The 27,987-nt window shown below is 43.0% G+C and overlaps 4 protein-coding genes across 4 annotated transcripts; 3 read left to right on the top strand and 1 right to left on the bottom strand.

Moving 5' to 3' along the window:
• Positions 1-175: 175 nt before the first annotated feature.
• Positions 176-7,389, bottom strand: LOC127608515 (extracellular calcium-sensing receptor-like). Its single transcript, XM_052077633.1, has 10 exons — positions 7,040-7,389; positions 6,672-6,975; positions 6,028-6,114; positions 5,113-5,220; positions 4,764-4,930; positions 4,237-4,690; positions 3,334-3,564; positions 2,384-2,507; positions 1,838-2,310; positions 176-1,067 (listed from the first exon to the last, which is right to left on the bottom strand). Exons 1-10 carry the CDS (start codon positions 7,300-7,302, stop codon positions 633-635), a joined length of 2,646 nt encoding a protein of 881 aa, XP_051933593.1. The 5' UTR covers positions 7,303-7,389; the 3' UTR covers positions 176-632.
• Positions 7,390-12,164: 4,775 nt separating this feature from the next.
• LOC127608514 (extracellular calcium-sensing receptor-like) lies at positions 12,165-16,847 on the top strand. The gene is made up of 6 exons (XM_052077632.1): positions 12,165-12,359; positions 12,447-12,735; positions 12,824-13,636; positions 14,233-14,460; positions 14,534-14,657; positions 15,835-16,847. The coding sequence occupies exons 1-6, from the start codon at positions 12,223-12,225 to the stop codon at positions 16,740-16,742; spliced, it is 2,499 nt and encodes an 832-aa protein (XP_051933592.1). The 5' UTR covers positions 12,165-12,222; the 3' UTR covers positions 16,743-16,847.
• Positions 16,848-20,879: 4,032 nt separating this feature from the next.
• On the top strand, positions 20,880-22,903 carry LOC127608399 (uncharacterized). The gene is made up of 5 exons (XM_052077395.1): positions 20,880-21,031; positions 21,184-21,355; positions 21,465-21,695; positions 22,051-22,102; positions 22,190-22,903. Exons 1-5 carry the CDS (start codon positions 20,889-20,891, stop codon positions 22,822-22,824), a joined length of 1,233 nt encoding a protein of 410 aa, XP_051933355.1. The 5' UTR covers positions 20,880-20,888; the 3' UTR covers positions 22,825-22,903.
• Positions 22,904-24,905: 2,002 nt separating this feature from the next.
• Positions 24,906-27,774, top strand: LOC127608528 (extracellular calcium-sensing receptor-like). Its single transcript, XM_052077646.1, has 5 exons — positions 24,906-25,394; positions 25,487-26,326; positions 26,371-26,580; positions 26,662-26,785; positions 26,864-27,774. Exons 1-5 carry the CDS (start codon positions 25,116-25,118, stop codon positions 27,772-27,774), a joined length of 2,364 nt encoding a protein of 787 aa, XP_051933606.1. The 5' UTR covers positions 24,906-25,115.
• Positions 27,775-27,987: the final 213 nt, after the last annotated feature.

The following is a 27,987-nucleotide window of genomic DNA, read 5'->3' as shown; positions in this document are numbered from 1 at the left end:
ATATCAATAAATCTAAAAACATTCTATAAGAATAAAATGCCTCTTTGAAAATAGATTTGCATACAATTGTTAAAAAAAACTTTTTTTTTAAAGCTGCATATGGCTGAAGGCAGTCCATCACTAGCTTCTGCTGCCACCAAGTGGTAAAATAAAAAGCAAGCATGATTTTTAATTATTAGGCAACATTGAGAAGATAATCCTCTCAATGCATCCAGAATGCCCCTTTTGTGGCACTAATAAAAGGCTTAAACGGCGGATTCTAATCCAGTTGTATTATGAATTGCAACATATTAGACCAGCAACCATTGTAAGGTATTTTGCCAAAGCTGCCCTGCATACAAAGTATTGTTAATTTCCAGTATTATTTTTTTCAGGATTCTATCATAATCCTGTTATTACATCCGTATGTTGAAGCTCCAACCAAAATGACAACATATAGCTATCGATGGACTTTTGAAATGTACTCACACTATTTTTTTATTAAGTTGTCATATTCATTCATTGTATTTCTGAGCAGGAAAAAAAATATTTTGAAATCGAAAACAAGATCACTTCACAAGAAAGTGTCTACACTAAAGCACTTTCTATTACCAATCACCATTCAGCGGTTCATCTTTTGTCATCTCACTTTCTTAAAACCTATCCATTCTGGACATGACGTGCTTCCTGGTGTTCTTTTCGGGCTTGAAGAGAATTAAGTAGCACTTTGGTGCAAAGATACAGCCCAGCAGGCCATAACTGGAGGCCAGGATGGCAAATACCTCAGTGACTGTGGAATACTTTCCTGGGGAGCTGATGTAGGCGGGAACAAACGCCACCCACACGGCGCAGAAGATGAGCATGCTAAAAGTGATGAAGCGTGCCTCGTTAAAGTTGTCTGGAAGTTTCCGGGCCAGGAAGGCCAGCAGGAGGCAGAGACAGGCCAATAGGCCGATGTAGCCCAGGACCAAACCGAAGGCCACAGGCGAGCCTTCATCGCAAAGCAGAATGACAACGGCGCTCTCACGAGGAATCAGCTGGCGAGGGGTCGGGGGCGCCATGATGAGCCATGCCGTGCAGATGAGCACCTGTATGAATGAAAAGTTTCATTAAGAAACAAGAAACACCCCCTGTCAAGGTCATTAGCGTTACCCAAAGCTTACAAAGTCACCAAAACAATAACTGATAACTTTTTGCTGAATGACAACAATAACAAAACCCAAAACCCGAGCTTTTCTGAAAATTATAAATAACTAAAACTGCATTATTTTTGTATTACTGTCTGTGTGCTCCTTTTGGGGCTTATTTCAAATATAATTATTTTGGTACTACCGCAAGGCCATACAGTACAAAAGCTGTTGGAGAACTGTTTACTCTCCTTTATTACTTAACAACCTTTTTTTTATTTTTCCACAAATACTCAATGTCATCAGAAAAACTCAAAATAAAACAAATTTGAAGAAGTAAAAATAAATAAAAACTAGAAAAACGAATTAAAAACGAATTAAAACTCAATTTTAAAAAATCACGATGAAAAAATCCTCCTCAAACCACAGAATAGCAACAAGCTGTGCATAATTGATGCCCATTGAAATCTATTTGGGGAATGATTTTTTTTCTTTTTTTTAATTACAACCCCCGCCAAAAAGTTTACAAAAACACAGCTAAACAGTCAATATACATTTTCCACAAAAAATAGGGGCGGGGATAAATGTGGAAAAGAAAATCCTGGAAAAAAAAACACCAAAATTGGGAGAAAAATCTGTGAATAAGCCAATACGCGGGCACCCAACAGCAGCTGTGCTCCAGGGAAGCTTTATCATTACCAACCTAAATGTAGTCTATGAATCACCCTCACCTGCACCAGTGTACAAAGACTAATAATGGCTTTTTGCTGTGTGGGCCCAAACCACTTCATGACTCTACTCCCAGGAAGTGAAGCCTTGAATGCCATCAGCACCACGATGGTCTTCCCCAGGATACAAGAGATGCAGAGCACAAATGTGATGCCGAACGCCGTACGGCGCAGCATGCAGGACCACTCGGAAGGCCGGCCGATGAAAGTGAGCGAGCAAAGGAAACACAAAGTTAAAGAGAAGAGCAGAAGGACGCTCAGCTCTGAGTTGTTGGCTCTGACCACAGGGGTGGTCCTGTGGAAGGAGAAGACAACGAACACGGCGCAGGTGCAGAGGGAGCCAATGAGGGATATGGCCATCAGCGTGATGCCCATGGTGTCGCTGAATGAAAGGAATTCCATCTGTTTGGGGATGCAGGCGGTCCTCTCGCCATTAGACCAGAACTCGGGTAGGCAACGCACACACTCTATGGCATCTAGAAAGCAGAACAGGAGCCCGTTAGCACACTCACCAGAGTCTTGTCACGTACGAATAGGGAGTATCCTCACCGCTCTGATTGCTAATCTCCCCTGCTGTACAAACCACGCAATCATAGCAGCAGATAGGGAAGTTAGGTCGGATCGCCTTGCGGGTGCCGGGAGGACAAACCTTGCTGCATACTGATAGCGGGACCTGTGCAAAAGGGGCAACACAACCTACACTGGTTCTTATATAGCAGGGGTGTCAAACTCATTTTTGTCGTGGGCCACATTGTAGTTACGGTTTCCTTTGGAGGGCCGTTATGAATTTTGGGAAACCATATCAATGTTTAATCACCTGCACATATTACATTTACAGCGCACAACAAATTGATGAATAAGTAATTTTAAAATCAAAAGTCAAGAATTATGACTGATATTGTAAATTATATATGACAATTACAAATTGTGGTTCAGACTTTAGCAAGCATCATGGAACTTGCCATGCTTGATTTGCTTTTGCGGGCCACATAAAATGAGGTGGGGGGCCAAATCTGGCCCCCGTGCCTTGACTTTGACACCGGTGCTATGTAGTCAACAAAACTGACAAAGTCACAAGATGCTTCATTAGGTACGCACACGCGCCCAAGCTAAAGATAAGCAAGACAAGAGGTGGATCCAAAATTCAAAAACTTGCATGAAAATGGCTGACCAAAGCAGAAGTCATGTCAAAAATGCTCTTTATGTGCCTTCTGATTAATATTATGTAATCAGGATTATGCAGAAAACCCCAATCGTTCTTGTATCCAACCGCCACCTGCTGTGGACTGAAATTGATATCTCAGCACTCAAGGGCTCACCTTGCGATGCGCATGGTAAACTGAGATCTCAAGACGACTCAAAAATGTTCCGCCCACTGTTGGAAAGTTTCATCTTAGTTGCAGTGATGGAACATTCTTGTTGCCATTTTTGATCCAGCTCTTGTGTTGGATGGTGTACATAATGTTGTGTTTCAACCAGTATTTCAATGCCATCTCTACTTGGGTCTGGTTGCCGTTCCACACGATGTCCTCGCTTTGGATTTGGAGCTTCTGCCGTCTGTCTCCGACCGTCACGTCAAACTTTCCGATGGTGACGAACTGGATCCCTCCGCTTGGTTTCAGCTGCCAGTTGACCAGGTCGTACATGGCCGCTGGGTCGCCATTCTTGTCAAATGTGATTTCATCCCCAAAGGAGTTGAAGTACTCCACTTGTTTTATGTAGTGAAGCAGCTAAGGACAAAGAGTAGTGGTGAGATGATTCAGAACCAAAACTCGTCAGAAATTATGAAAATGATCAGTCTTTACATAGATGAATAATGTCAATCATTAAGAATAACAATGAACTAAATTTTGAGCATTCTTTTTTCGTCTCAGAAATTTACTGGTAGTCCTTTGCATGGATCAGTACCAAAGAAGTGTGTATAGGTTTAAAGGAGTGAAGTTCACATGGAAAAGTTCCAGCGCATCCATCCATTTTCCAATCTGCCTATCTCACGGGGGTTGGGGGGTGGTCTGGAGCCTATCCCAGCTGTCTTCGGGCAGTAGAGGGGGGACACCCTGAACTGATTGCCAGCCAATCGCAGGGAAGACAGAGACAAACAACCATCCGCGCTCACACTCCCACCTAGGGAAAATTTGGAGTGTTCAATCTGCCCGCCATGCATGTTTTTGGAATGTGGGAGAAAACCAGAGTACCCGGAAAAAACCCACGCAGGCCCGGGGAGAACATGCAAACTCCACACAGGAAGGCTGCACAGCTGGAACCCCGTACCTCTGCACTGTGAGGTCGACGCGCTAACATCTTGACCACCAGGCCGCCAGTTCTACCGCATTTTAGGTTACCAGTAATTCTGGAAAACCCCTAATTTATTGTGAGTGGTGTATTTGGTAAAAACAAAATACCTGCCATGGCTGGATGCTATGTGTATCTGGACACGCCTGAAGAGCAAAAGGACCTTTCCCATCTTCACAGCCTCCCAAACTCCTCAGTGCATACACTATAGCATACACCGCTTTATAGACATTGTAAGATATCCTCAGCTGGGACACATCCGAGTAGATATTTGCCACCGTCCTCAGATCTTCTGCGCCAGTGCATGGCAGTTTTACGTTCCTCTCACCCAGGCTGCATTGGAAAACCTCTTCCCAAAATGGTATCAGAAATGGGTCTTCACTCGCATCGGGGCTAGATGGATGCAGACGGAGCAGGAAGTCCTGCAGGCCGGGGATGTGCACTCGATGGATGGCAAAGCCCATGGAGCCTTGCAGGATGGCACGGTACTTCTTGGGAGTAGAGAGAACAGCCGCTGTGCTCCAAGCCTCGCTGGCCAGCCACTGGATCCCATCCAGACCCTCCCTGCAACAATATAATGATACTGTATTTCAGAGAATGTTAAACGACGTGATTTAAAAATAACAAAATATCGCACCGGAGAGCTTCATCGAAGAGCGCTGCGGCATCCTGTTCCACGGCAAACACCAGGATCACACGTGCCCCGGAGGAGCGGATGTTGGAAATGATAGATGAAATTGCCTTGCGTGCTCGGTTTTTGGGGATGATTTCATGAAGGGCTACACAGGCGCCTAGTTGTCTGACCTGAGATGTACGGTGTTATATTGAGTCAAGAAAATACTGAAAAACTAGATACATTTCACGGCACACCACTCAACAAACGTGCCACAAATAGTATATTCAGTACCCTGTCTTAAATTCACTCACTCAGTGTGACATGTACTGTTGGTGACCACATTGAGATGGTGCCATTGTTGATGACTCACTTCATTAACAAAGATGTTCGCACCACCACGACCGTACGCATCGTCCCCTGCAATCACACCCACCCAGCTCCAGCCGAAATGTTTGACCAGTTGGACCAGTGCATTCACCTAAAATAAAAAATACACCATGAGCACGTCACCCCACATTGAATCTGGCAGAAGAATTCACACCACGATCACAATGATCAACTTTATCACAACATTCACAGATACACGTGTGAAAGCAATTTAAAACACCTGGGATTTTAAAACAACAACAGCAACATGAAATAACTTTTCATCGTGAGAAATTGTCGATAGCAGCACCCAAAGTTAACTGATATCCATACAAAACCCCACAAAATGTCAAATTATGACGATAGTGATACATTTTATCGTGGTTGGGCTTACTATGTAGTACATTTTCTTTATGAAGGAAATACAACTATTCCAAAAAATCCACACTGTTTCTCAACTGAAACAGCTTTTGGTCCAGGAATATAGATGAACATTTCAACAACGACAACAAAAATCATTAAAAATGTAACATTTCCATCAGGCTACTACCTACACAGGCAAATGGTACCATTCACCACAAAGCGTGATTGTACAGTTTCAAGCTGCATTTTGAGCTGACAATATTCAGAAGGCTTAAACTCCTGAATTCAAACAGGCTTTATTCAAGGATTTGTTTTTCTAACTCGAGAGCCTTCAGACAGTTGTTTGTCACTCCTGCTTGCGGCTGTCTACTATTTGAAGGCTAAAGTCAAGCATACCAAGCTAGTTCCCATTTTTTCCTTTTTTTTGTAATCCTCTGTTCTCCACTACACAATACTCTATCCATCCATCCATCCATTCTACTTTGAAATAATTTTTTCAGTTTATAAAACTTTCAAACGTCTGGCCAAAGACATCTGGACCGTGAGCGTCACTCACCTGGAAGAAGTCACTGGGCATAGTCCTGAGAAAAGCAGGAAACTCCTTTTTGTCACTCAGACAAGCACAGCTAGAAAAGTAGCTGACCTAACAGAAAATAAAGAACACACAGTGCTGGGAAGATTCCTTTCGAAACGTACGGTAATTACAGTTTCAAGTTACCCTGTTGAAAATATCATCATAGTTTTATTTAATTTGTCAAGGTAATCTAGCTAATTACATTTGATTGCTTATTTATTTCAAATGAAAGACTTAACTGCAGGAACTATTTTTCCTCGAGGTCCAGCAGCAACAGCATAACGTAAACGTGTTCTAACATTTCTGTAAGATGTCCTTTTTTTATTGGGTAGTTTTCATTTGTAAATAAAAATTTGAATGAATCAAATTTTCCAAAAAGCAACTGTGATTTAAGTACCGGTACATATTTTCTCCCAGGAATATAATGGACTTGTTACCGACATTTTGTAATTACATTACAAATTATGACATGCAATTCATTATTCACCAAACCTGCGTCAACCTTCTGCATAAAAATCCATTTTGACTCAAAAATGTTCCAAATTTCTTGGCTTTGGAACAAATTAAATTACAAAAAAAAAAAAAAAAAGAGAGAGAGAGAGAACTAAATTGGATATGCCTCTCACCTGCGGCACGTGGAAGACCCCCAAGAAACGGGCCACAACCAGAGACTGGGTGGAGCCTCCATCCCCTATCACGGCAGGTACGGTCCCCCTGCAGATACTTTGGCCCCGCAGCCGCCCTTCAGGCATGGAAGCGTCCTCGCTACCCATCAGCTCCATGGCGGCCTTGAGAGCCTGGTGAGGGCTACTGCACGAGTCATAGATCTTATATCCCAGTGTGATGTTGGGAAGCAGTTTCCCGTCCCTGTTGATCTCTTCAATGGCAAAAATCATGGTCTGCATCCAGCGGAATGTCCGGAAGTTAAATCTATGGGGAAAATGGGATTCAAATAAAATATGCTGACTTGATATCATGTCCTCAAAGTGATTACCTGGTGCACTGTGTGGGTGGGGGCTTGGTGGTGAACGTCAGATGGGGCTCCATCACCATATCGTGAAGGGAGAAGAGCCCCCCTAAGATGATGTCCCCTCTTTTCTCCAGCACTGGCAGGCTCATAGAACCTGGGATGATGTCACAATGTTGGTTCTGGTCTTGGAAGGATTTGTCAGGGAACAACATTGACACCCACAGGATGCTGCAGACCACCTGTGCTGTCCTCCACCAACACCTGGGCATACTCCAAACCTGTAACATGTCTTTCCAAAAATCCTGCTTAAAAAAAAATTGCTTTCAAAGGCTACAAGTTATTTTACTTTCCTCTCTAGTTGACACCATACGCAGCGTTTTATTGTAACATTGTAAGCGCTCCACAGATAAGCCACAAGCATTTATAGCCTTGAATGTACACCGACTGTGTATGCCTCCTGTCACATAACATCACTGTCAAATTGAGCTGATTTCCCCTGAGTCAGCAAATCAATGGAAAAGGAAACCTGCTTTCCACGTAAATAAACGACCATAACAAGGAAGCACTTCAGCCCAAACGGACACCAGACATTAGCGATGTCATGTCTGCTTGTCACGCCTGAGCAGGCCTAAGTCAACCTTTAGTGATACGGCGAGACGGATGGATGCGCACACGGTACACAGGCACATTTGCAACACACACGCACACACACACACACACACACACACACACACACACACACACACACACACACACGCACATATATATATTTGAACAATTTGCAGTTTTAATTTCTAAAGTCGTAATAGTTTCTAAGAATACATTTTCATGATTTGCAACATGTTTTTACAATGACACTAAATGCATTTTGGAATATTTCATGACTGCATGTGGTCAAAACACATTTCAGTCGGGCCATTCTGATTGTTTCTGTGGTGTTTGGAAGAGCTTATCAGCGTGTGCGAGAGCTTTTTAGTTGTGCGTGTATGTGATGTCAGTTGCCAAAGTGTGGGAGCCTTTCAACAGTGTGTATGACAGGTTTTAATTGTTTGCTCTTTAGTTGAGTATGAGATCATTCATTGTGAATTAGTCTGACTGTCTCATGATTCTTGCTGCTGTTCACATTCGGATCTGAACTATGTACACTATTCGCATGGCTTCTGCACAAATGCAGAGTGGACTGATGAAGAAATAATGACGAAGAATTGAATGGATCACTTCAGAGTTTGTACGTCCAACTTGAACAAATTGACAGGTTGAAGGTATCAGCTGTAAGGATGCCTTGGGATTGGAATTGTTTTTCATTTGAATCAGTCAGCAGCAATAAGGTGCTGCCTGAGCACATCATAACACACACATGGGATGCACTTAAACGTGTTATTCTGTCTATTCGGATGCTGGCCGACTTGAATCCCAGTGGGCAGCCAGGCAAGCAAAGACAAGCAAGAGTTTCCAGGAAGACTGATGCCATGTGGGCCACAGGCTGTATGGGAGACACACATGCTCATCAGGTGCAGCGTGGCAAATTAATTAATTTTAACTCTTAATTGAAGGAGCACTGGAAAAGTTCAAAACTAGCTAATTGCCTGCCTTTGACTTTCCAATAACAGCGAATATTTACACAAATAAAATACTGGTAGAAGTCTAACATACATAGTAATTATTTTTTTATTTAAGGTTCATCCATATTTTTGTGTGTTAGATTTCATAGATTAACCCTGCAGAGAACAATCCAAACACCTTTAAAGCAACCCCCCACCCCCCACCTCCCCCCACACACTGTATATATATATATAATATTAATATTTACAGTGATCCTTTGCTATTTCGCGGTTAGTTTATCGCGGCTTCAGTGCATCGCGGATTTTTTCAAACATATTCATTAAAGAAAAATAAGAATTTTAAGTCCGCAAAAGTCTGCAAACGGTCCGCCAGAAGCAGCAAAAGTCAACAGCGAGTCACACAGAGCAACAGCTACAGTACTACATGTATACTGTATGTTTACTGTATTTTGTTATTCATACACTAACCTAACCGAACTTACTATACATGACTAGCTGGTTCGCCGCCCTCCGGGCGGCTCATCAGCTAGTTCCTGCGGAAGGCTGGTAAGGTGGGCCTTCGGCCCACTAAAGTGTTGTTGCTTGGTTCAACTTTTTGTTCATCTTCATTGCTTATCGCGAAAATAAAGAGATGTTTAGCTCTACTAAATAACTAACAATTTCATTGCAATGCTTGTGGGTAGACAACATTTTTTCGCTAAGATGCCCGCGCGATCGTAGTGAGCCGCCACTGCGCGCCGCTGCGCGCAGTGGCGGCGCGGTGAAGTAGGTACGTTTTGAAAAGGGACAGACGGAAGGACAGACCGCGTGCGGGACGACGCGCAATATATATATAGATTAAATCTACTAGTGTACAACATTAAGTAATGTTAATTACTACAGCATGTACTTCTACATGCATATATACCATTAAATTTGCCCTTATATTTTTATAGTCCTCCACATGTATATGTACCTACTTCGCAGATTTTCGTTTATCGCGGGTGGTTTTGGTCCCCATTAACCCCGATAAACGAGGAATTACTGTATATGTTTTTCTCAATGCCCAGCCTGCCTACCAGTAAGTTCTTTTAAACATAAAAAAAACTCAGCAGAAGTAGTTGCAAAATAAAGCCAGGAGATGGCAAAATAGTCCACGGTGTGCTTGCGTGTGTGTATGTGTGTGTGTGTGTGTGTGTGTGTGTGTGTGTGTGTGTGTGTGTGTGTGTGTGTGTGTGTGTGTGTGCGCGCGCGCATCATCTCAAAGTGTTCTTCATGTTCCAGTTTCAGAGAATGTTTGGAGTGTCTAAATCTGGTTCTCATCGGCCACCATTTGCGTGTTTTAGATATTTTCATCCTTGACACACGATTCAAATGATCAAACCTGAAAAAAAAACGATTATTTGAATCAGGTATGCTGGAGGAAAGAGAGGTCTAACACACAAAGGGTTGCAGCGCTCGAGGACCAGATTCGAACAACCCAGCCCGAAGTCATGTTTCTCTAAATTCTGAAAAATTCTAATTATGTTGAGCAGAGCAGCAAGACTGACAGTCAGGTACAAGGCTGAGTTGGATGTGGAAGCTGGTGGGGGGAAAGGTCAAAGCAGTGTAATGTGTTGAACATCAAGGTCAAATACAAGTGATATTCTTGTTCAAGGTTTCCTGTCTATCATAAGACTCTTTTGGGAGGTCATGTTGCAATATTTTCCAAAGCGGTTTGTGACAGAAGGTAAGAGACACTAAATTCCTGAGGGACTTCTTAGCTTGTTAGTGTGTACGTGTGCCTGCGTGTCAGTGTTTGTGCTTGTGTACCTCAGGTGCAAGTCAAGGTCAAGCCCCAGGCATCAGGCCTTTATCACATCCCAAATGGCTGACACTCGGAAGAGGTGTTGGATCCACTAACATCGCTGCAAATACACTAACATGTTTTGTTATTTTTTTCTTTAATTGTGACCCTTGGACGCACATCAGCTGATTTTCTCTGGAAAATAACAATAACAGCAAAATAAGGATGACACGGGCCAATGCTCTGCTTAATAAGTTCTGTGTGGAAATGTTTACTTTGACCACCTGTCAAAAGATGGATAAATATTAATATGGTTGTATTTTTGTGACCAACGGCTACACTTCTTCTTGAAGGGCTGATTTTTTTGTGTGTGTGTGTTGACCATCAATGTTCCATCTGACTTTTTCAGATTCTGTCACATGCACGCTATGCCACCCTGAGCTCTGGTCAAATGAGAGGAGAGACACCTGCACGAAGAAGGAAGAGTTCTTGTCGTACGAAGAAGTCATGGGAGCTCTGCTCACTGTGGCATCTTTATTGGGCTCATGCTTTGGGCCTCTTCAGTAAAGTCTCAGTGTCCTGGCATTCTCTCTCATCCAAGTGTTCATATGTGTCCGCTGGCTCGTAATCGCACCACCGTTTCCGTTCAAAAATTTCAAGGAGTTCAAGGATAAGATCATCTTGGGGTGTGCTGTGGGTTCTGCTTTGGGCTTCTGGGCTGTGCTGGGCTACATAGGAATCTTGGCTATGTTATGTTTCGTTCCATCCTTTCACCTTCAGCATGCTGATACTTCCTGCGGCATGGATCACTTTTATCCCAGTTTACGTAAGCTCCCCTGGCAAGGTAAGTGTTGCAGTGGAGATCTTTGCAATATTGGCCTCCAGTTTTGGACTGCTCATTTGCATATTTATCCCTACATGTGAAATTATACTCATGCAACCCAAGAAGAATACAAAGAAGAGCATCAGAAGTAAAGGGACAGTAAAATCCTTCTGAAAATCCTTCGAAACACAGTTTAGATTTCTATCACCAGTGATAGTTACAGGAATCAACCGCTTATAGACTCACACCTTAATGAATTCATTGGTAGGCCTCTTCAGTTACCTCTGATCCTTAATTATTAATGCAAAGTAATTCCATTCAATTCCTCCATTTTACCTAACTACTAACCATGCATGAATTGTCTTCTGAGATCAGGCAAGACTTCTCAAGATAGACTTGCCGCAAGGATTTAGGGCAGTTCCTGGCTTCCAGTTATTTCACATTTCAAACCTTTATTAAATCTGAAAAGATGAAGGAGGGAGAGCCCTCATTTTAACTGATGTTGGAAGGACATGAGATAAACAAGAAACAAGAACAGAGCAAACATTCTTCCATCCAAAAAATCTTCCATCTTCCATAAAATCTTTACTGGATAGTTTTGGTGGGTAACAAATCCTTGACCTGATGAATGCAACAAAATTGACTGCAGAATGCATCCCCAGAGAAGTGGACATTCTTTTAGCTGCCAAAATGCAGACAAACATAATCTTTTCTTCATGTTCACACATGTGCCCCAATACGTTAAAATAATTTCATCCGACAGAACATGAGAAAGTAATGTCCAGTACTTCACAACTTTTCTCGGATCTCTTATTGATGCTTCTTCTGCTTTGTCGAAATAAAATCCACATTTCCACTTCCAACACTTTTTTACTTGTTTGGTTTCTTCGGGTCTCCTGAGGTATGAGCTGAACCATGACAACTTCTCCCTCCTTGGTGTATAAAGCCATGCTGCTTGCTAGCAGGGCTGGCCTGGTCTGCGCAGGACACTATGTTGCTGTTGAGCCTGCTGATCTTGGTGCTGCTCACAGAGGAGAGGGCGGAGGGTGTGTGCCGCATGCAAGGACCACCGCTCCCGCCTGAGCTGGCGCAGGATGGGGATCTTGTCATCGGAGGCATTTTTTCATTCCGCACAGGGCAGGATTATGTGGTTAATACATTTCAAGCGATTCCAGAGGTGCGAAAGTGTAAAAAGTATGTAAAACTGAAATCTGTTTGTCTGTTACTGCATCGATTGCTTCCATTTGACAGGAGTGAAATTTGCATTTATTGCTGTCTCAGCTTCAATTTCAGGGAATTTAAATTTGCTCAGGCCATGATATTTGCCATCAATGAGATCAACGAAAACCCTGACATGCTTCCTGGTGTCAAGCTGGGTTATAGGATCTATGACGACTGCGGAACCATGGACATTCTGAGAGCGGCACTAGCGTTGGTGAGTGGGCTTGGGGGAGAAGTCAGTGATGAAAACTGCACCAAAATTGAATCGGTGCAAGCCATTCTGGGACATTCTGGATCCAGACCAACTATTGCATTAGCACCAGTTGTTGGACGTTTCCATGTTCCAGTGGTAAGATCTGTTTTGATGCAATATAGATTCAATACAAATGTGTTTTCTGAGAATGTCACCACCACATGTTTTATCCTTGTGATTGCAGGTCAGCCATTTTGCTACTTGTGCCTGTCTCAGCAACAGAAAAGAGTACCCGACCTTTTTCAGAACCATTCCCAGTGACTACTACCAGAGCCAAGCCCTGGCAAAACTAGTCAAGCACTTGGGCTGGACCTGGATCGGAGTCATAGCCGTGGAGAACGAATATGGCCTCAATGGCATCGCTGCCTTCATCCAGGCTGCACAAGAATACGGAGTGTGCATCGAGTACTCGGATGCCTTCTCATCTTCTGGTCCGCCTGCGGATCTGCAGAGGATAACGTCCAAAATCCAAAGTGCTTCTTCCAAAGTGATTTTGGCCTTTATGTCTCACAGAGAAATTAAGTTGCTGGCAAAGCAGCTGTTCGAGCAGAATGTTACAGGTGTGCAGTGGGTGGGCAGCGACGCCTGGATCACGGATCACTCCCTGGCTGAAAGTGAGGGGCATGGCATCCTCGTGGGCTCGCTGGGCTTCACCGTCAGCAGGGTTCAGATCCCCGGGCTGGAGGAACATCTGAGGGGGCTCCACCCCTCGCTGTTCCCTCACAGCCACAGCGTGCGAGACTTCTGGGAAGATGTGTTCGACTGCTCCCTGAAAGCAACTGCGACGGGACGAAGAAAGCCATGCAGTGGCCTGGAGAGCTTGCGAGATGTGGAGTCACCATTCACAGACGTGTCTGAGCTGAGGTTTACCAACAATGTCTATAAGTCCGTCTATTCGGTGGCCTACGCTCTCGATGCGCTACTCAAGTGTGAAGAAGGGAGAGGGCCCTTTTCCAATGGGAGTTGTGCTAATCCTGCACAAATCCAGCCATGGCAGGTAACGACTGCTTGAGTCATAATTGAAGGCATAATTATATTCATAATATCACTAATCTATTTTATCTGTACAGCACTTCTGAGTACTCAGTTGTTATACATTAAAGAAAAACAAAAACAACAACTATCGAAATAAGATGAAGTCAAGTTTGAACTGAGGGGTGTTTTAAAGGTGATTTAAAGGATTCCAGGACTGCTCATTTCCACTGATGCGTCGGGAAAGTGTGTTCCAGAAGTCACAGGGTAGCTATGGGGAAGGTTTTGTGAGCCTCCTCACCCTCCATTTTTGAAAATGCAGATATTAGGAGACTAAAGGGCACCTATGATGGGGTGGTGTTAAGGTTAGGGCTCATGACAAAAAGCCTTTTATGAAAGTTGTTGAAATACTGCCTTAACAGTGACCAGAGCAAATACAAATTGTTGTGGCTAAATATGTTTTGTTTTGTTTGTTTTTATGGTGTTGTAGCCAGATTCAACACCATAAAAGCAATCCTTTTTTTGTGGATTGCTCTGGAATTTTGCATGGTAGTTGGTGGATATCAAACAAGTTCAAATGCACGTTGTACTGTATTAAGTATATGTTGCACCTTTTGTCAGGTCCTGGAATATATTAGCATGGTGAACTTCACTACTTCAGAAGGGGAAAGAGTATATTTTGACAGCAACGGCGACTCGCCAGCCAGATATGAACTGGTCAACTTGCAGATAACAAACAGAGGCACCATGGAAGAAGTGACGGTGGGCATTTATGATGCTTCCCAGCCTGGGAGCCAACAGTTCATAATGAGTGACACTCCACTGGTGTGGGGTACCGGACACTCTGAGGTGAAGCGGGTTGTTGCTGAGACTCACTTGTGTACTCAGTATGAATTATGGAAGTTATGTGTTCTGGTAGCAGGTGCCTGTGTCAGTGTGCAGTGAGAGCTGTCCTCCGGGGAGCCACAAGGTCCTTCAGAAAGGACTTCCAGTGTGTTGTTATGACTGCATCAGGTGTCCCGCAGGAGAGATCAGTAACTCAACAGGTAATTCAATCAGAGGTGGTAAAAGTACTCGCACTACATACTAAAATAGAATTACACATACTTACATAAAGAAGTGATTCAACTCCTGTACTTGAGCAGACGTGGAGTAAAAGCACAGTATGAATAGATTTTTACTGAGAATTATATACAATCGCCGTTTGGCATGCAAAATAAAAACCTCCCCTTCAAACGAAATCGATTCCCTTTTCTATCAATCATGATAGAGCTGATATTGGGAAGAAAAAGAAAAATCACATTACACGTTTTGTAAAAACAAGACCTACAGGAGCTAGCATCGTCTTGACTTTTATGCTCGTGCTAATGTTGTGAACTGATTAACAAAAAAAATGCTTAGTTAACTAATGATGACTGAAAAGATACACCTTGTATGTCCTGTTTTCAAAATAATTCCAGATAGCCACAAGATGGTAGTTTATAAGATGGTCCATGACACAAAGCATTGGCCATGAATCATTGCTTTAGCCGACAACATCAAACCATGGATGGGAAATATCTTGCTTCTCTGAGTCTGTTGTAGAGGTCGTTAAAGCTCCTGGTACACGTTCGTCCATGTTGCTGTCCCAAGCATCTCAATTAGTCGACATCTAAACTGTGACTGACTTTACCTCTATGTACTGCCGTCTTTTTTACTCTGTGTGCTCATCGGTGGAAGTTTAAAAATGTATCAAGCTATTTCGATAAAGTAAAGAGTAAAAGTCTTGATATCTTGTATCACATGCCTGGAGTAAAACCCCAAAATAATCATGAATACGCAAGCACAGAGATCTTACATGTAAAAATAATTTCAGTCAATGATGTCATTATGAGAGTGCAACATAGCTCAGACCATTAAAATGACAGCACTGGTCTAGTCGTTTTACAAATCTGCTTGTCCGAGTGTTAAAACAAACTACCGGTAAATTGAAAAAACAAATCAAAACCAAATAAAAGCTAACTATAGTAAAAAATCCAAAACTCTTTTTATCTTGAACTCTGAATGGTTGATTTTCCTCAGGCGCGGTGGTTTCTGTATATCAAATTAGAGGCACAGGACAGGGCCAGAAATGCTTTATTTCACAGGTCTTATTTATCGCCTGTACTAGTACTGTCAAAGGCATAATGACAGCTTGACCAACACTGTAATTTTGATATCAAAGTAATCAAACTCTGTTTACAGATTCTATACACTGCATGAAATGCGCACCAGAGTTCTGGTCCAACGAGCGCAGAGACGCCTGCATACCAAAAGAAATAGAGTTCCTAACATATGGAGAAATCCTGGGAACTCTTCTAGCCTCGTTTTCTTTGCTAGGAGTGTTCTTGACCACATTGACCACGATAGTCTTTTACTGCCACAAAGAAACGCCGCTGGTGCGTGCCAACAACTCGGAGCTGAGCTTCCTGCTTCTCTTCTCCTTAACTTTGTGCTTCCTGTGCTCTCTGACCTTCATCGGCCGGCCCACCCGGTGGTCCTGCATGCTGCGGCACACGGCCTTCGGCATCACCTTTGTGCTTTGCATCTCCTGCGTTCTGGGGAAGACCATATTGGTGTTGATGGCCTTTAAAGCCTCACTCCCAGGAAGTAATCTCATGAAGTGGTTCGGACCCACGCAGCAGAGACTCTGCGTGGTGGCGTTCACTCTCATCCAGGTGGTCATCTGTATACTTTGGCTCACCATCAGCCCCCCTTTTCCATTTAAGAATATGATACTCTATCGAGATAAAATCATCTTAGAGTGTCAACTGGGCTCTGCTCTGGGGTTCTGGGCTGTGCTGGGCTATGTTGGAGTCCTGGCCGGTTTGTGTTTCGTCATTGCTTTTTTAGGCCGAAAGCTACCTGATAATTTCAACGAAGCCAAGATCATCACTTTCAGTATGTTGATATTCTGTGCTGTTTGGATTGCCTTCATACCTGCTTATATCAGCTCTCCGGGCAAGTTCACTGTGGCTGTGGAGATATTTGCTATTCTGGCCTCTAGTTATGGATTGCTTTTTTGCATTTTTATGCCCAAATGCTTCATAATATTGTTTATGCCGGAGAAGAACACAAAGAAACACATGTTTCGAAAGTCAAATAATAGATAACACACTTATTTTAAGATATGGAGCAGAGTGTACTACCCGCGCTTTTGTTTCGGAGCAAATATTCTGCTTGTATGCCATTGATTCTGTCATTCAAAATAAATTAAATGAGCCACCAGGATCAAAGTACAGATTGTTTTTTAATCCTTCCTTTGTAAAAAGCCCCCTTGATGAATAAAAATGTTAACATAAAAAAAGTTGAGTGTGGTGAAAATAAAGCTATCAAAGAAAGTGAATTTATCATCATTATTATTGTACTTCTGTGCTCACCCTTATAAGTTCATTTTTTGCTGAATACTGTAGTAAAAAAATGTAGGACATGTAAGCATACAATAAAATTACTTTTACTATTAATTATTTATGACTAAAGTAATAGATCCTTTGTCCAGTGATTTCATAAAAAATATATTTTTTCAAAAACACCAAATACAATGAACTAATCCCCAGGACCAATTTCCTCCATTTTTTAAATCCTACAGTGATAAAAAGTTCAAGATCGTCCTTGTTGAATTCACGACATTATTATCCATCCATTTTCAGATCTGCTTTATCCTCACAAAGTTCGCAAACTCCACACAGGAAGGCCGAAGCTGCACCTCTGCACTGTGAGGCAGATATGCTAACCAGTAATAATTTCTTCCAAGCATGTCATGTCCTTGGAACTTTTTTTTTTTAATTAAAAAAAAAAGTAATGACAGTATGTACTTGGAAGCTACTACACTCACTCTCAACAACAACAAAAATGTACAGGAGAGCCCCAAAACAGCATGTTGAACATTGCAATATCAACGATAGCAGGAAATGTTCAAGACTTTTGATTGTAAAAATGACATCCACACTTTTGGACTGACCAATACTATAAATTTGGGGAAATAATATGAAATTCACTAAATCGTTAACAGGTGGTTTCCGCCAGTTGACAGCGATATGAAAAAGGAGAGCATACGCTGAATATTTCAAAGGTTTAAAATGACAGCCAGTATATCAAATGGAACTCAGAGTGCATTTAAGCCACAATGTTTCTGATTTCCTGCAGCATCAACACAAGATTTCGGAAGAAGTAAGGAATTACTGGAGTTGGAGTTGCTCTCATTATGTACACTAGGAATTATTTATCTAGATTACATAACTGGGAAGAAAAGAAAAGGTAGCACTGTTTGAATATGGCTGAGACCTGTGCATCGGCCCCAGAATCCCTGGAGAGCTCTTCTCAAGTTCAAATAAATGATGATGCAACAAGACACTTGTACATAATGCAAAAACAACACGGCAGGAGAAGACCAGTGGGAGATGAATACGTCCCCATCTGTGGCACGTGGAAACTTTTTACCCCAAGGTGCCAGCCCATGGGGAAGAGGGGAAAAGGCGGGGGAGGCAAGAAATGAAACAATGTTGCTTCATCCTTTTGCAACAACTTGAACAACACGTGGCATGTTACCTCAAGCAGAAACCAAAGAGTCTTAGTTCATTAACACCCAAGTCACAACATGCCTGTCCGCATTACGCAATTACTTCACTTTTAATTACCCGTAGGTGTAAATCTATGTATCCAAATAGGCTAGGCTGGAATACCACATTTTAAATAAACACTTTAGTCTGAGTCAGAATAAATAATCCCATTAATGTGGGAACACTTTTTGTTTGGATGCATTTCTGCTGTTTCACTTGAATTTTCACTGTCTGTTGGTGTAATGGCAAGGTGCCCCGATCGCCTCGTCCATACAGCGCACCCGAAACAGAAGAGAAAATTTAGCTGACTTCAGTAAAGACCTTAAAATATCTTCTACACTGATTTTGTTGTTGTTGTTGTTGAATTTACTCAATTTTATTTCATCAAGTGGTTGCATGAAATAAAATTGGCCCGGATGAAGATGATTCTATTATGTGCAACCACCACGATAAAATTATGGAATTTCAATGCATTATTTTTTTGCAAGGTATGAATCAAAAACAGAATAGCTTTCAAACTCATCATCAGTATCCTTTAAAATAAATGGCTGACAGATTTGTTAAACAAGGAAGCCTTCACTACTAACGTCTAAGTAAGGTTTCACCTGGTATCCTTGAAAATAAATGGCTGACAGATTTGGCGGGGGGGGGGGGGGGGGGGGGGGAAGCACCCGAAGTGCATGTCACCACTTTGCAAACCAGGAAAAGTACCAATTATTACATCCTGTACATTCTTGACTCGATGATGTGTTAGGCAAGTTCCAGAACTGATGCCTATGACCATGAGAGATACTATACTATACATTTCAAAGCCAAACCAAAATTACTAGTCCTTCAAATTAACTCCACTGGGGTTTAATGCCCTTACCAGCCGTCTCTTCCACACCTTCGCACACACTCCTGTAGGCATACGTCACAGCTATCTTGATATTGCTGAGGCCTTCAAAACTGTTCCCCTTGATGATGCCTTTGAGCTTGGGAAAGAGGGAAACAAATTGTGTGGTAGCAGGTTGGATGAGTGGGGAGGTTGCTCCAGCATGTTCTTCTTGGCCAGGAACTGTAGGACGCTCCGCTAATTGTGATCAGGCATGTTAATATGGCAAAGCAGCTGCAGGTAGTCCTGAAACAGCCATTTCTTACTCACTGGGCCGTGTTTGGAAATACAATACAATACAATACAATACATGCTGATTTATATAGCGCTTTCACAACAGCGGCAGCTGTAACAAAGCGCTTAACAAAACAGTTAACATCATGTTAAACAATAAACACAACACATAACATAAAACACAGACAGTCATGCAGGCATAACCACTTTTCCATCACACGCTTTGTTGTTTGAAGCAGTTTGAAGAGGAGAGAATCAAAGTTTCCTTTAACCAGTGGATCAGAGGCGTCATGCTCAAAATGTGCACACGTCAGCTACAAGCTAAGTTGCAAAGTCAACAAGAAGCTGTAGCATCCATTGACGAAAAGAGATTGGTTCAATTCTCCTGTCCCATGGAAATCCATTTCAATTCCAAGCGACGACTCACGGTTCCAAATGCGCATCAGCGCCCTGCGCCAACGCTCCTCTCTCCTCATCCTCAACTTCAGCAGCCATCCATTCAGCTGCACCAACGCCGACTGTCCAACAGCGTCGACATAGCCACTGAACAAAACGGGGTTGTGAAAAATGCTGCCCATTACTGGCGCAAAAAACACAAGCGCCCCAGGTCTGTCCAGCATCGACAGTCAATGGCGCCGACATTCCTCCCAACCAAAATCTGTGCTGGTACAGGCGTGCTGCCGACAAGGCGCAGCCACCAACCACAAGCTACAAGCGTACACTGCTTGACACCAAGCGTTCCAAAATACATAGAGTGTTGTTCAAATATGAAAACTAAAACTAAAAACTGAGTGCTCTAGGCCAGTGTTTTTCAACCCGTGAGACATTGTCAAGTGTGCCGGGGGAAAATATCCAATTTGTATGCCTGTGCGGTCTTTCGCCCAGAAAGTAATCATGTAGTACCCTCCCATACCGCTCGGGAACAGCAACAGCTAGCCAATTGCCTTGTGTTTCGACGAGAGACGAGCGAATTTGTGACGCATGAATACAGGATGATGGTGAAACAATAAATATGAAAGATGATAAAATACTGTTTTCTTTGTGTTCATTTGATTCCAATTCAAGCTGTTATAACGTCATTCTTCAATGTTAAAAACGGTTAGAGTAACAATATAACACGTTAATTGTTAAAATAAGCTGAGGGGGTGGGGTTCACATTTTCAGCTAATGGTGTGCCGCGAGATTTTTTTCAGTGAAAGAAGCGTACCTTGGCTCAAAAAAGTTTGAAAAACACTGCTCTAGGCTAGTGGTTCTTAACCTGGGTTCAATCGAAACCTAGGGGTTCAGGGAATCGGTCTCAGGGGTTCGACAGAGCCTTCTGGAATCTTCCATTTCTTTGCTTTTTTTGCTGCCAAGCTGGCTGCATATCAGCTGTTGTCAATCGAGAGCTATTCCACCGCCATTTTCTTGTGACAAACATATCGAGGTATGTCCAACACCATGAGTGTTTTGCTGTCACGGGATTTCCTCAAGCTTGGTGTTTGGAGAAAGGCAAGCAAAGTTGCCTCCTACTCTTGGGTTGCAGAAAGGGTGCTATAAAAAGTCAGCCCCCCTCGCAAGAAGGCTGACTGTGCCAAAGGCAAAGCTTTGAGATGACATCAGTGGTGTTGGTCTTTTTGGCACTGCTCACTTGGAAGGTGTCAACTGGCTGCTGTTATCAGCTCTGTCATGTCCATTGTGAGGGCTCAAACATGTCGCCTCAAGTTCTCCAGAAAACTAAGCTAACCTGTGACAGGTGAGTGACATTCTGTGTTCAACGGTATTCGCTGCAAGACCTCTGATTGTTTGTTTTGAATCTCACCTCCTTTGAAAATAAATAGCTACTGCTATTTTGCACTAAATGAAAGCTTCCGCTTTTACTCACCTGTTTCGATTTCTTCTGAGGAGTTCTGTCCCGCATAGGATCTTCTCAGGGAGCAATGCCATTTTGAATGACACACACTTTGATGGGCCTCCGATGCACAAAGATCAAGTGGAAATGCCTGCAAGGAAGCAAAAAGGTTTGCGATTATTGTGTTTCCAGTGGTGTCAGGTCAAATATCGCCTCTTGAGGATGCAGGTGAGTCACATGCAGAAGTCGCTATATTCTGCTTCTATACGAATCTTCCATATAAACAAGATGAAGTTGTCAAGAGTACGAATTGCTGTGCATTGTGGCCTCTGTGCAGATATATGGTGAACATCGCCACGCACATCAGATTCGCAGCAACTTTGACGTCTCCCACATCACTGCTCTTGCTCGATCGGACTTCCAATATGTGGACGCCAACCCGGATCTCATAATCGAGCAAATATTGTGGAATGGAACTCACATGTCGTCAGTTTTATACTGCAGCCTGGGGACAGAGGGATTCCGATGTTGTCGGTGGCAGCAGAGAGGAGGAATCTGCTGTGAGCAGGTTTTGCCTCTAAAATTTCCTACAGATGAGAAAATGATTTCACATTTGCAGCATGGTCAACACAAGAACTGTATTGAAAATATTCCCTTTTTATAGGTTTGTCAATTTTTAATAAACAGTTTGCTTGTTGTATCTCAGCTATCCGTGTCATAATTCAACACAAATAACAGGCAGGACACACTAGTTATACTTTGACGGTTAGTGCCATTGTACAAATTAAGTGATTTTATTGCTCAGGGGACAAATGAATATTTGGTTCTATCCGTTCTTTATAACGGGACTATCAGTCGTCTTAAATTGTGGCGGGTGCCATTTTTTTTTCCTGGATGAAATTGAAATGTTTTCTCAAATGCAGATCCCGACCCTGACAACGCGCTCTCCAAAAGGTTCCTTTCCCACAAGAGCAGGTAATAACAGATGGGAAGAGAAAGGCAAAATGCTACAAAAAACCCAGTTTTTTTGTAACGGTATACGTCTTACTTTCTTCTCCACAGACACCACCAAATTCAGCCCAGCCAGGGAGGAAGGTTGGCTGCCCGCCCACAGCAGCAGATGGGTCGGGAGAGTGTTTCTGGCCGCCGTCTTGCTGGCGTGGGTTCGCATGACCAGGATGAAAATGTCAGCGATCAGAGTTGGCGGCACCACCATTGTGACGGTTTTTTCTTTCAATCTGTGCTGGATTCTGCCACCAGTCACCATGTGCCCATGGTTGATAACCTTGGCCGCCTGCCTCAAGTATTTTCTGGGCACAAGTTCACTTCTCGTCATCTCCCGGAAGGCTGTTCTTTGTGCCATTAAGTGGTTCAGATCCACTTGGCAGCAATGTCGAGAGCTCCCGGTCACTGTGCTCATTCTCTGCTTAATGCTCTGCCTTCATTTTCCAGCCAAAAATGAGAAGCACTGGTTTGATGATGTGTTTCCTGGGTTGACGATGCCCGTGTTGGACCACTTGAAATTTGCGTCTCACTTGTATCGTTTGTTTACGCCACTTTCCACATGGCTACTGTGCATTTGGACTCAGCCGACTCCCATAAGCATTCTCTTGCACGCTCAGCTGGTAGCCTGTGTGCACAGCTCAAGGGTGCCGACAAAGTATGTGCTGGTCATTAAGATAAATCAAATTATATGACTGTCAGCAGATGCAACGTCACAAAACAATTTCACCCTGAAGACGTGGATATTTAACACCATTCGGTCCTCTCTGTTTGTTAAACTTTTATACGGTGTATGATTACAATACATGCTGATTTATATAGCGCTTTCACAACAGCGGCGGTGTATGCCGTGTATGTCTAAAATATTTCGAAATACCAGTGCTGTGAGCTACAATATTTGCGTAAAGCAAAAAGATAAAATAAGTGTAAGAGTCCTTCTTAAAACCCACCAGATGGTGCTTTTTTTCCCTATATGTTGATGTGCGATATTTCAATTTAAAGTCATGAATTAAAAAAAAAGAAAACAATAAAATAATTAAATGTTGTGTTTGTTGAGTGTCTCATTGAAAACTATGAATTAACACGCTTTTATTCAGTGATGTGTTCAAACCCCTAATAATTTCCATGGCACTTTTACACTTTGTGCCTCTGACAATTAGGCTTGAAATAAATGGTTTTGCATGAATTATAATGGCAGGCAAAACAAAAAAAAAATTAAGATTAATTGAAACATCACATGGCCTTTCGAATAATTGTCAATGTGATATTGACAATGACAGGACATAATCAGACATAATGAATGTCAGAAATTAAATGTCCATCCCCTTTCAGTTGTTTGGAGGAACTCAAGTTTGTATTTCACAGACACACTTTAAACTCACGACAATTTAATATTTTCCACTTGTTCCAGGTCACAAAAATTTGATTACTGGTACTGTAATATTTTTGCCATGAATTTCAAACATAATTTCAAAAACGAAGCTTTGTGGTTGTTGTTGTTGTTTTTTTTTTTTGAAGGGGTCAAGTCCAAAATGTTCACCTCCTCTAGTCTAACGCCCGTTACCAGAGCCTGGAACCACTGTGATTTCATTTTCAGTCGACAGAATTAGCTAAATGACAGGCCCTTAAATAGATGAAAAATTCAGATTTTGCTGCCATTTCATAATTCACAAACTTGATATTAATCAGAATTTCATGTGAAGACTAGTGGGGGTGCACAAAAGATTTCATTGAAATGAAAAAGGATTGACTTGACATCCCCTTTAAGTGGGGGGTGGCCACTGGTAATTTTGGTCATACGGTATATGTTCATTTCCCCAAACGGCCACTATACACGGCCCAATGCTAGGCATCACAGCCACCTCCACCCGTCAATTATTTTTCGGTTTTGCTGTATGACGGCACGTCACAACTTTTCAACACATTATGGCCGCACCGCACCAAACCCACCCCCATCCCAGGCCTACAATGATTACTTTTCGGCAAGTGACGGAGGCCATCGACGCACATTCCCAGACTGATATTTGTTCCCACACGTTCCTGCATTTAAGTAAAATAAATACAAAGATTTGTGCGAGTGGTCAGTGGAATGGAAATGTGCTTTTGTATCTTCACATATATTGTTCTGAATTACGACACACATACAAAACTAAATATCAATATGCACACACAGTTATATAGGTTTTGCGTACAATATTTAAATACATATATTTACAAGCAATAGAAAACTACAAAGACAATGTAAAATAGATTTTTTTGACATTGTACATTAGGAGTACATTAAACTAAATAATAATTATACTAATAATGCAGTACAGACATTTGATGAGAAACGTGCTGGATTATTGAAAAGGTGTGTCCCTTGTTATTTTATTTGAAAACAATGAGCTATAATATGAACCCCAAATCATTAAAATCAATGGAAAAAAAAAAACATTTTCTGTACTTCCGGTCTGCCATGGCACTGCAACAATATACTACATTTTAGGGATTTTGTGTGATCAAATTCATGACATTTGACGGGTTCATTAGGATAAGCGATTTGTATAAGCGATTATATAAGCGAAATATTAAAGTCTGTCTGAGCAGCATTTAGAAAAAGATAACCACTGAAAACCATGCAGTATCATTTGGGAATTGGCAGAGCGCGCACATTGGCTGCTGTCGTCGTTATAAGAGGTCAGCACCCAGGGTCAGTGTTGCAACAAGGAAGAGGAGGGTGGCTGAAAATGGGATGGTTCATTGTGATCCTCATCAGCTCGCTGGCAACGACCAAGGCAGAGAGCCAAACGTGCAAGCTGATTGGGCAGACAGGCTTCTTGGAGTTCTCCAAGGAAGGAGATCTCCTGATAGGAGGGATATTCTCAATGGCAAGCACTCGAAAACTAAATGATAACGACTATGAGGCGGTACCTCACTCATACTGCATCAAGTGAGTTAATCTGTCAAGCTCCATTTTAAATCCACAGTTTTTAACCTACTTACAATGCTTTGCAGATGGAATGACAGAGAGCTGAAGTTTGCCCGCACAGTTATGTTCACGGTGGAGGAGATCAACAGGAACGCACAGTTCCTTCCGGGAGTCAGTCTGGGCTATCGACTCTACAACGGCTGCGGGAGCGAGAACCTGATACGAGCGGCGATAGAAGCCATAAGCCAGGAGGGGCCCGCATGCAGTGCTCGAATCCAGGCCCTCCTTGGTCACTCATCCTCAGGAGTTAGCAAGGATATCAACACCCTTCTGAGTCCATTGTCCATTCCGCAGGTGAGTTGCTTCTCTTGGCTCAGAACAGTGTTAAAGTTTAAGAAAATGGATGGATGGTGGAATTAATGGCCGTTTCTTGATTTCACATGAAGGTCAGCCATCTTTCAACATGTGCGTGTTTGTCAGATAAGAACCTCTACTCCACCTTCTTCAGAACGGTGCCGAGCGACCGCTTTCAGGCGCTGGCCCTGGTACAGCTCATGAAGAATTTCGACTGGCGCTGGGTGGGGATCATTTATTCTCCAACCACGTATGCCGACAAAGGCACAGCTGAATTTGTGGTGGAGGCAATGAAGGAGCACATTTGTGTTGAATATCGGCTAGCGTACTCAACGGCCTCGACCGAAAATCATGAGGCCATTGTGAAAATGCTGAGGGAATCGTCATCCAAGGTGGTCCTGCTCTTCATGTCCTTATCTTACACAAAGTCCTTCTTATCTAAAATGGCCGGTTACAACATTAGTGGCAAGCAGTGGGTCGGCAGTGAGGCTTGGATCACACAACAGGACCTTGCTTCCGTAGAGAGGCAGAACATACTACAAGGGGCAATGGGCTTTGCGCTCCCGGAGGCGTCTATTCCCGGGCTGGGCAACTTTCTGCTGGACTTGAAACCATCTGATGAGCCTCAGAGTGGAACAATTAAGGCTTTCTGGGAGAAGTTCTTTGACTGCAGTTTTTTTCCCTCCAACACCTCAACCCTGTGCACTGGTGGTGAGGACATGAAGGCCATCTCCAATGACTACACGGATGTGACCCGCTTCAGAGCTGAGAACAACGTGTATAAAGCAGTCTATTTGGTTGCATATGCACTTCATGCATTGTTGCAATGTGAAAATGGCACCAATCCAACCACAGGAAAACCCTGTGTCATCAAAAGTGAGGTCCAGCCCAAGATGGTAAAGAGAAAACACACGGTTATCTGTCCTTGCATGTGAGAATGTTTTGTGTAGCTTTTCTGTTTGCTGAAACGTCTTAGGTGTTGGAGCACATCAAGTACGTGAATTTCACGGCTCCGAATGGGGCCAAGATATTTGTCAATGATGATGGCCTAATCAACTGGCACATGAGAGACGACGGTTCGGTGGAGCTCGTGAACATTGGCCGGTACGACACCTCTTTTTCAGAGTACCGAAAGCTGAAGCTGAAAGGAGACGCCAAAATAGTTTGGGGAGGAAACAGCACAGAGGTAAAGTAATGCTCTGTGTTTGTTTGAAATGGATGTGACTGGAGTACAGTTTCCTATTCCCGCTTTGTTTTGCCTTTCCAGGTGCTGCGGTCTGTGTGCAAGGAACCGTGTCCTCCTGGGACCCGCAAGGCCAACGACAAGAACAAGCCCGTGTGCTGCTTTGATTGCTTTGAATGCCCCGAGGGAACGATAAGTAATCAGACAGGTGAGGGAATCAAAGTGGAATCTGTTGTTTGGAGCATGCTTAAATAATTCGATAACTTGTGTCACTGTGTGTTTCCAGACTCTCCTGACTGTTTGGCTTGCCCACCGGAATTCTGGCCCAATGCCAAGAAAGACCATTGCCTTCCTAAACCCACTGAGTATCTCTCTCATAAGGAGATCATGGGTGCGCTTTTAACGGCATTAAGCTGCCTTGGTGTGTTTTTAGCTTTTCTGACATTCCTCATATTTCTGACCCACAAAGAGACTCCCATCGTCAAAGCCAACAACTCGGAGCTGAGCTTCCTGTTGCTCATCTCCTTGAAACTCTGCTTCCTATGCTCGCTGACCTTCATCGGTCGTCCGACCGAGTGGTCCTGCATGCTGCGGCACGCGGCCTTCGGCATCACCTTTGTGCTCTGCATTTCTTGTGTGCTGGGGAAAACTGTAGTGGTGCTAATGGCTTTTCGAGCCACGTTACCTGGCAAAAATATGAAACTGTTTGGGCATGTCCAGCAGAGGCTCAGTGTTCTGGCTCTCACTCTGGTTCAGGTTCTGTTCTGTATCATTTGGCTGTGTACAAATCCTCCATTCCCTGCTACCAATCTGAACTACTACAAGGAGAAGATCATCCTAGAATGTGCACTGGGTTCAGCGATTGGGTTCTGGGGTATGTTGGGTTACATCGGACTTCTCGCCCTCCTGTGTTTTACTCTTGCTTTTATGGCCAGGAAGCTTCCAGACAGTTTCAATGAAGCGAAGTTGATCACTTTCAGCATGCTGATATTCTGTGCAGTGTGGATGGCCTTCATCCCGGCCTATGTAAGTTCCCCTGGCAAGTTTACAGTGGCCGTCGAGATTTTTGCCATTCTGGCCTCCAGTTTTGGATTGCTGGTTTGCATATTTGTTCCAAAGTGCTACATTATCATCTTCAGGCCGGAGAACAACACCAAAAAACATCTCATGGGAAGAATACCACCAAGAACCCTTTAAAAGTGTCCCTCAATTCACATACTGTAGATGTATATTAAAGGTGGATTGACTCCTAACGTGTACTGTGTATTGTATTCATTCAGTGAATGAAGTGATTTGATGACACGGGGTCCGTGTTTTCATGGAAAACATGTCTGACCTCAGGATGGTGAAGACCAGGTGTCCAAAGTTAGAAATGAAATTGCACCAAAAAGCTAAGCATGCTGTAACATT

The sequence above is a fragment of the Hippocampus zosterae genome, chromosome 10 (assembly GCF_025434085.1).
Source record: "Hippocampus zosterae strain Florida chromosome 10, ASM2543408v3, whole genome shotgun sequence".
NCBI lineage: Eukaryota > Metazoa > Chordata > Actinopteri > Syngnathiformes > Syngnathidae > Hippocampus > Hippocampus zosterae.
The sequence above is the reverse complement of the archived record's forward strand: the minus strand, read 5'-3'. Positions and strand labels throughout refer to the sequence as shown.

What these genes read in the sequence shown, in the direction of transcription:
- LOC127608514 (XM_052077632.1), top strand. Translation starts at nt 12,223, where the DNA reads ATGCAAGGACCACCGCTCCCGCCTGAGCTGGCGCAGGATGGGGATCTT. An exon ending in CACAAATCCAGCCATGGCAG is followed by an intron (nt 13,637 to 14,232) that starts GTAACGACTGCT and finishes ACCTTTTGTCAG; the next exon opens with GTCCTGGAATATATTAGCAT. An exon ending in AGAGATCAGTAACTCAACAG is followed by an intron (nt 14,658 to 15,834) that starts GTAATTCAATCA and finishes CTCTGTTTACAG; the next exon opens with ATTCTATACACTGCATGAAA.
- LOC127608528 (XM_052077646.1), top strand. Translation starts at nt 25,116, where the DNA reads ATGCTTTGCAGATGGAATGACAGAGAGCTGAAGTTTGCCCGCACAGTT. An exon ending in CGGTTATCTGTCCTTGCATG is followed by an intron (nt 26,327 to 26,370) that starts TGAGAATGTTTT and finishes GAAACGTCTTAG; the next exon opens with GTGTTGGAGCACATCAAGTA. An exon ending in AACGATAAGTAATCAGACAG is followed by an intron (nt 26,786 to 26,863) that starts GTGAGGGAATCA and finishes GTGTGTTTCCAG; the next exon opens with ACTCTCCTGACTGTTTGGCT.
- LOC127608399 (XM_052077395.1), top strand. Translation starts at nt 20,889, where the DNA reads ATGACATCAGTGGTGTTGGTCTTTTTGGCACTGCTCACTTGGAAGGTG. An exon ending in GAGGAATCTGCTGTGAGCAG is followed by an intron (nt 21,696 to 22,050) that starts GTTTTGCCTCTA and finishes TCTCAAATGCAG; the next exon opens with ATCCCGACCCTGACAACGCG. An exon ending in TTCCTTTCCCACAAGAGCAG is followed by an intron (nt 22,103 to 22,189) that starts GTAATAACAGAT and finishes TCTTCTCCACAG; the next exon opens with ACACCACCAAATTCAGCCCA.
- LOC127608515 (XM_052077633.1), bottom strand. Translation starts at nt 7,302, where the DNA reads ATGTTACAGGTTTGGAGTATGCCCAGGTGTTGGTGGAGGACAGCACAG. An exon ending in GGGTCTTCCACGTGCCGCAG is followed by an intron (nt 6,115 to 6,671) that starts GTGAGAGGCATA and finishes ATTTTCTGTTAG; the next exon opens with GTCAGCTACTTTTCTAGCTG. An exon ending in CTCTTCGATGAAGCTCTCCG is followed by an intron (nt 4,691 to 4,763) that starts GTGCGATATTTT and finishes ATATTGTTGCAG; the next exon opens with GGAGGGTCTGGATGGGATCC.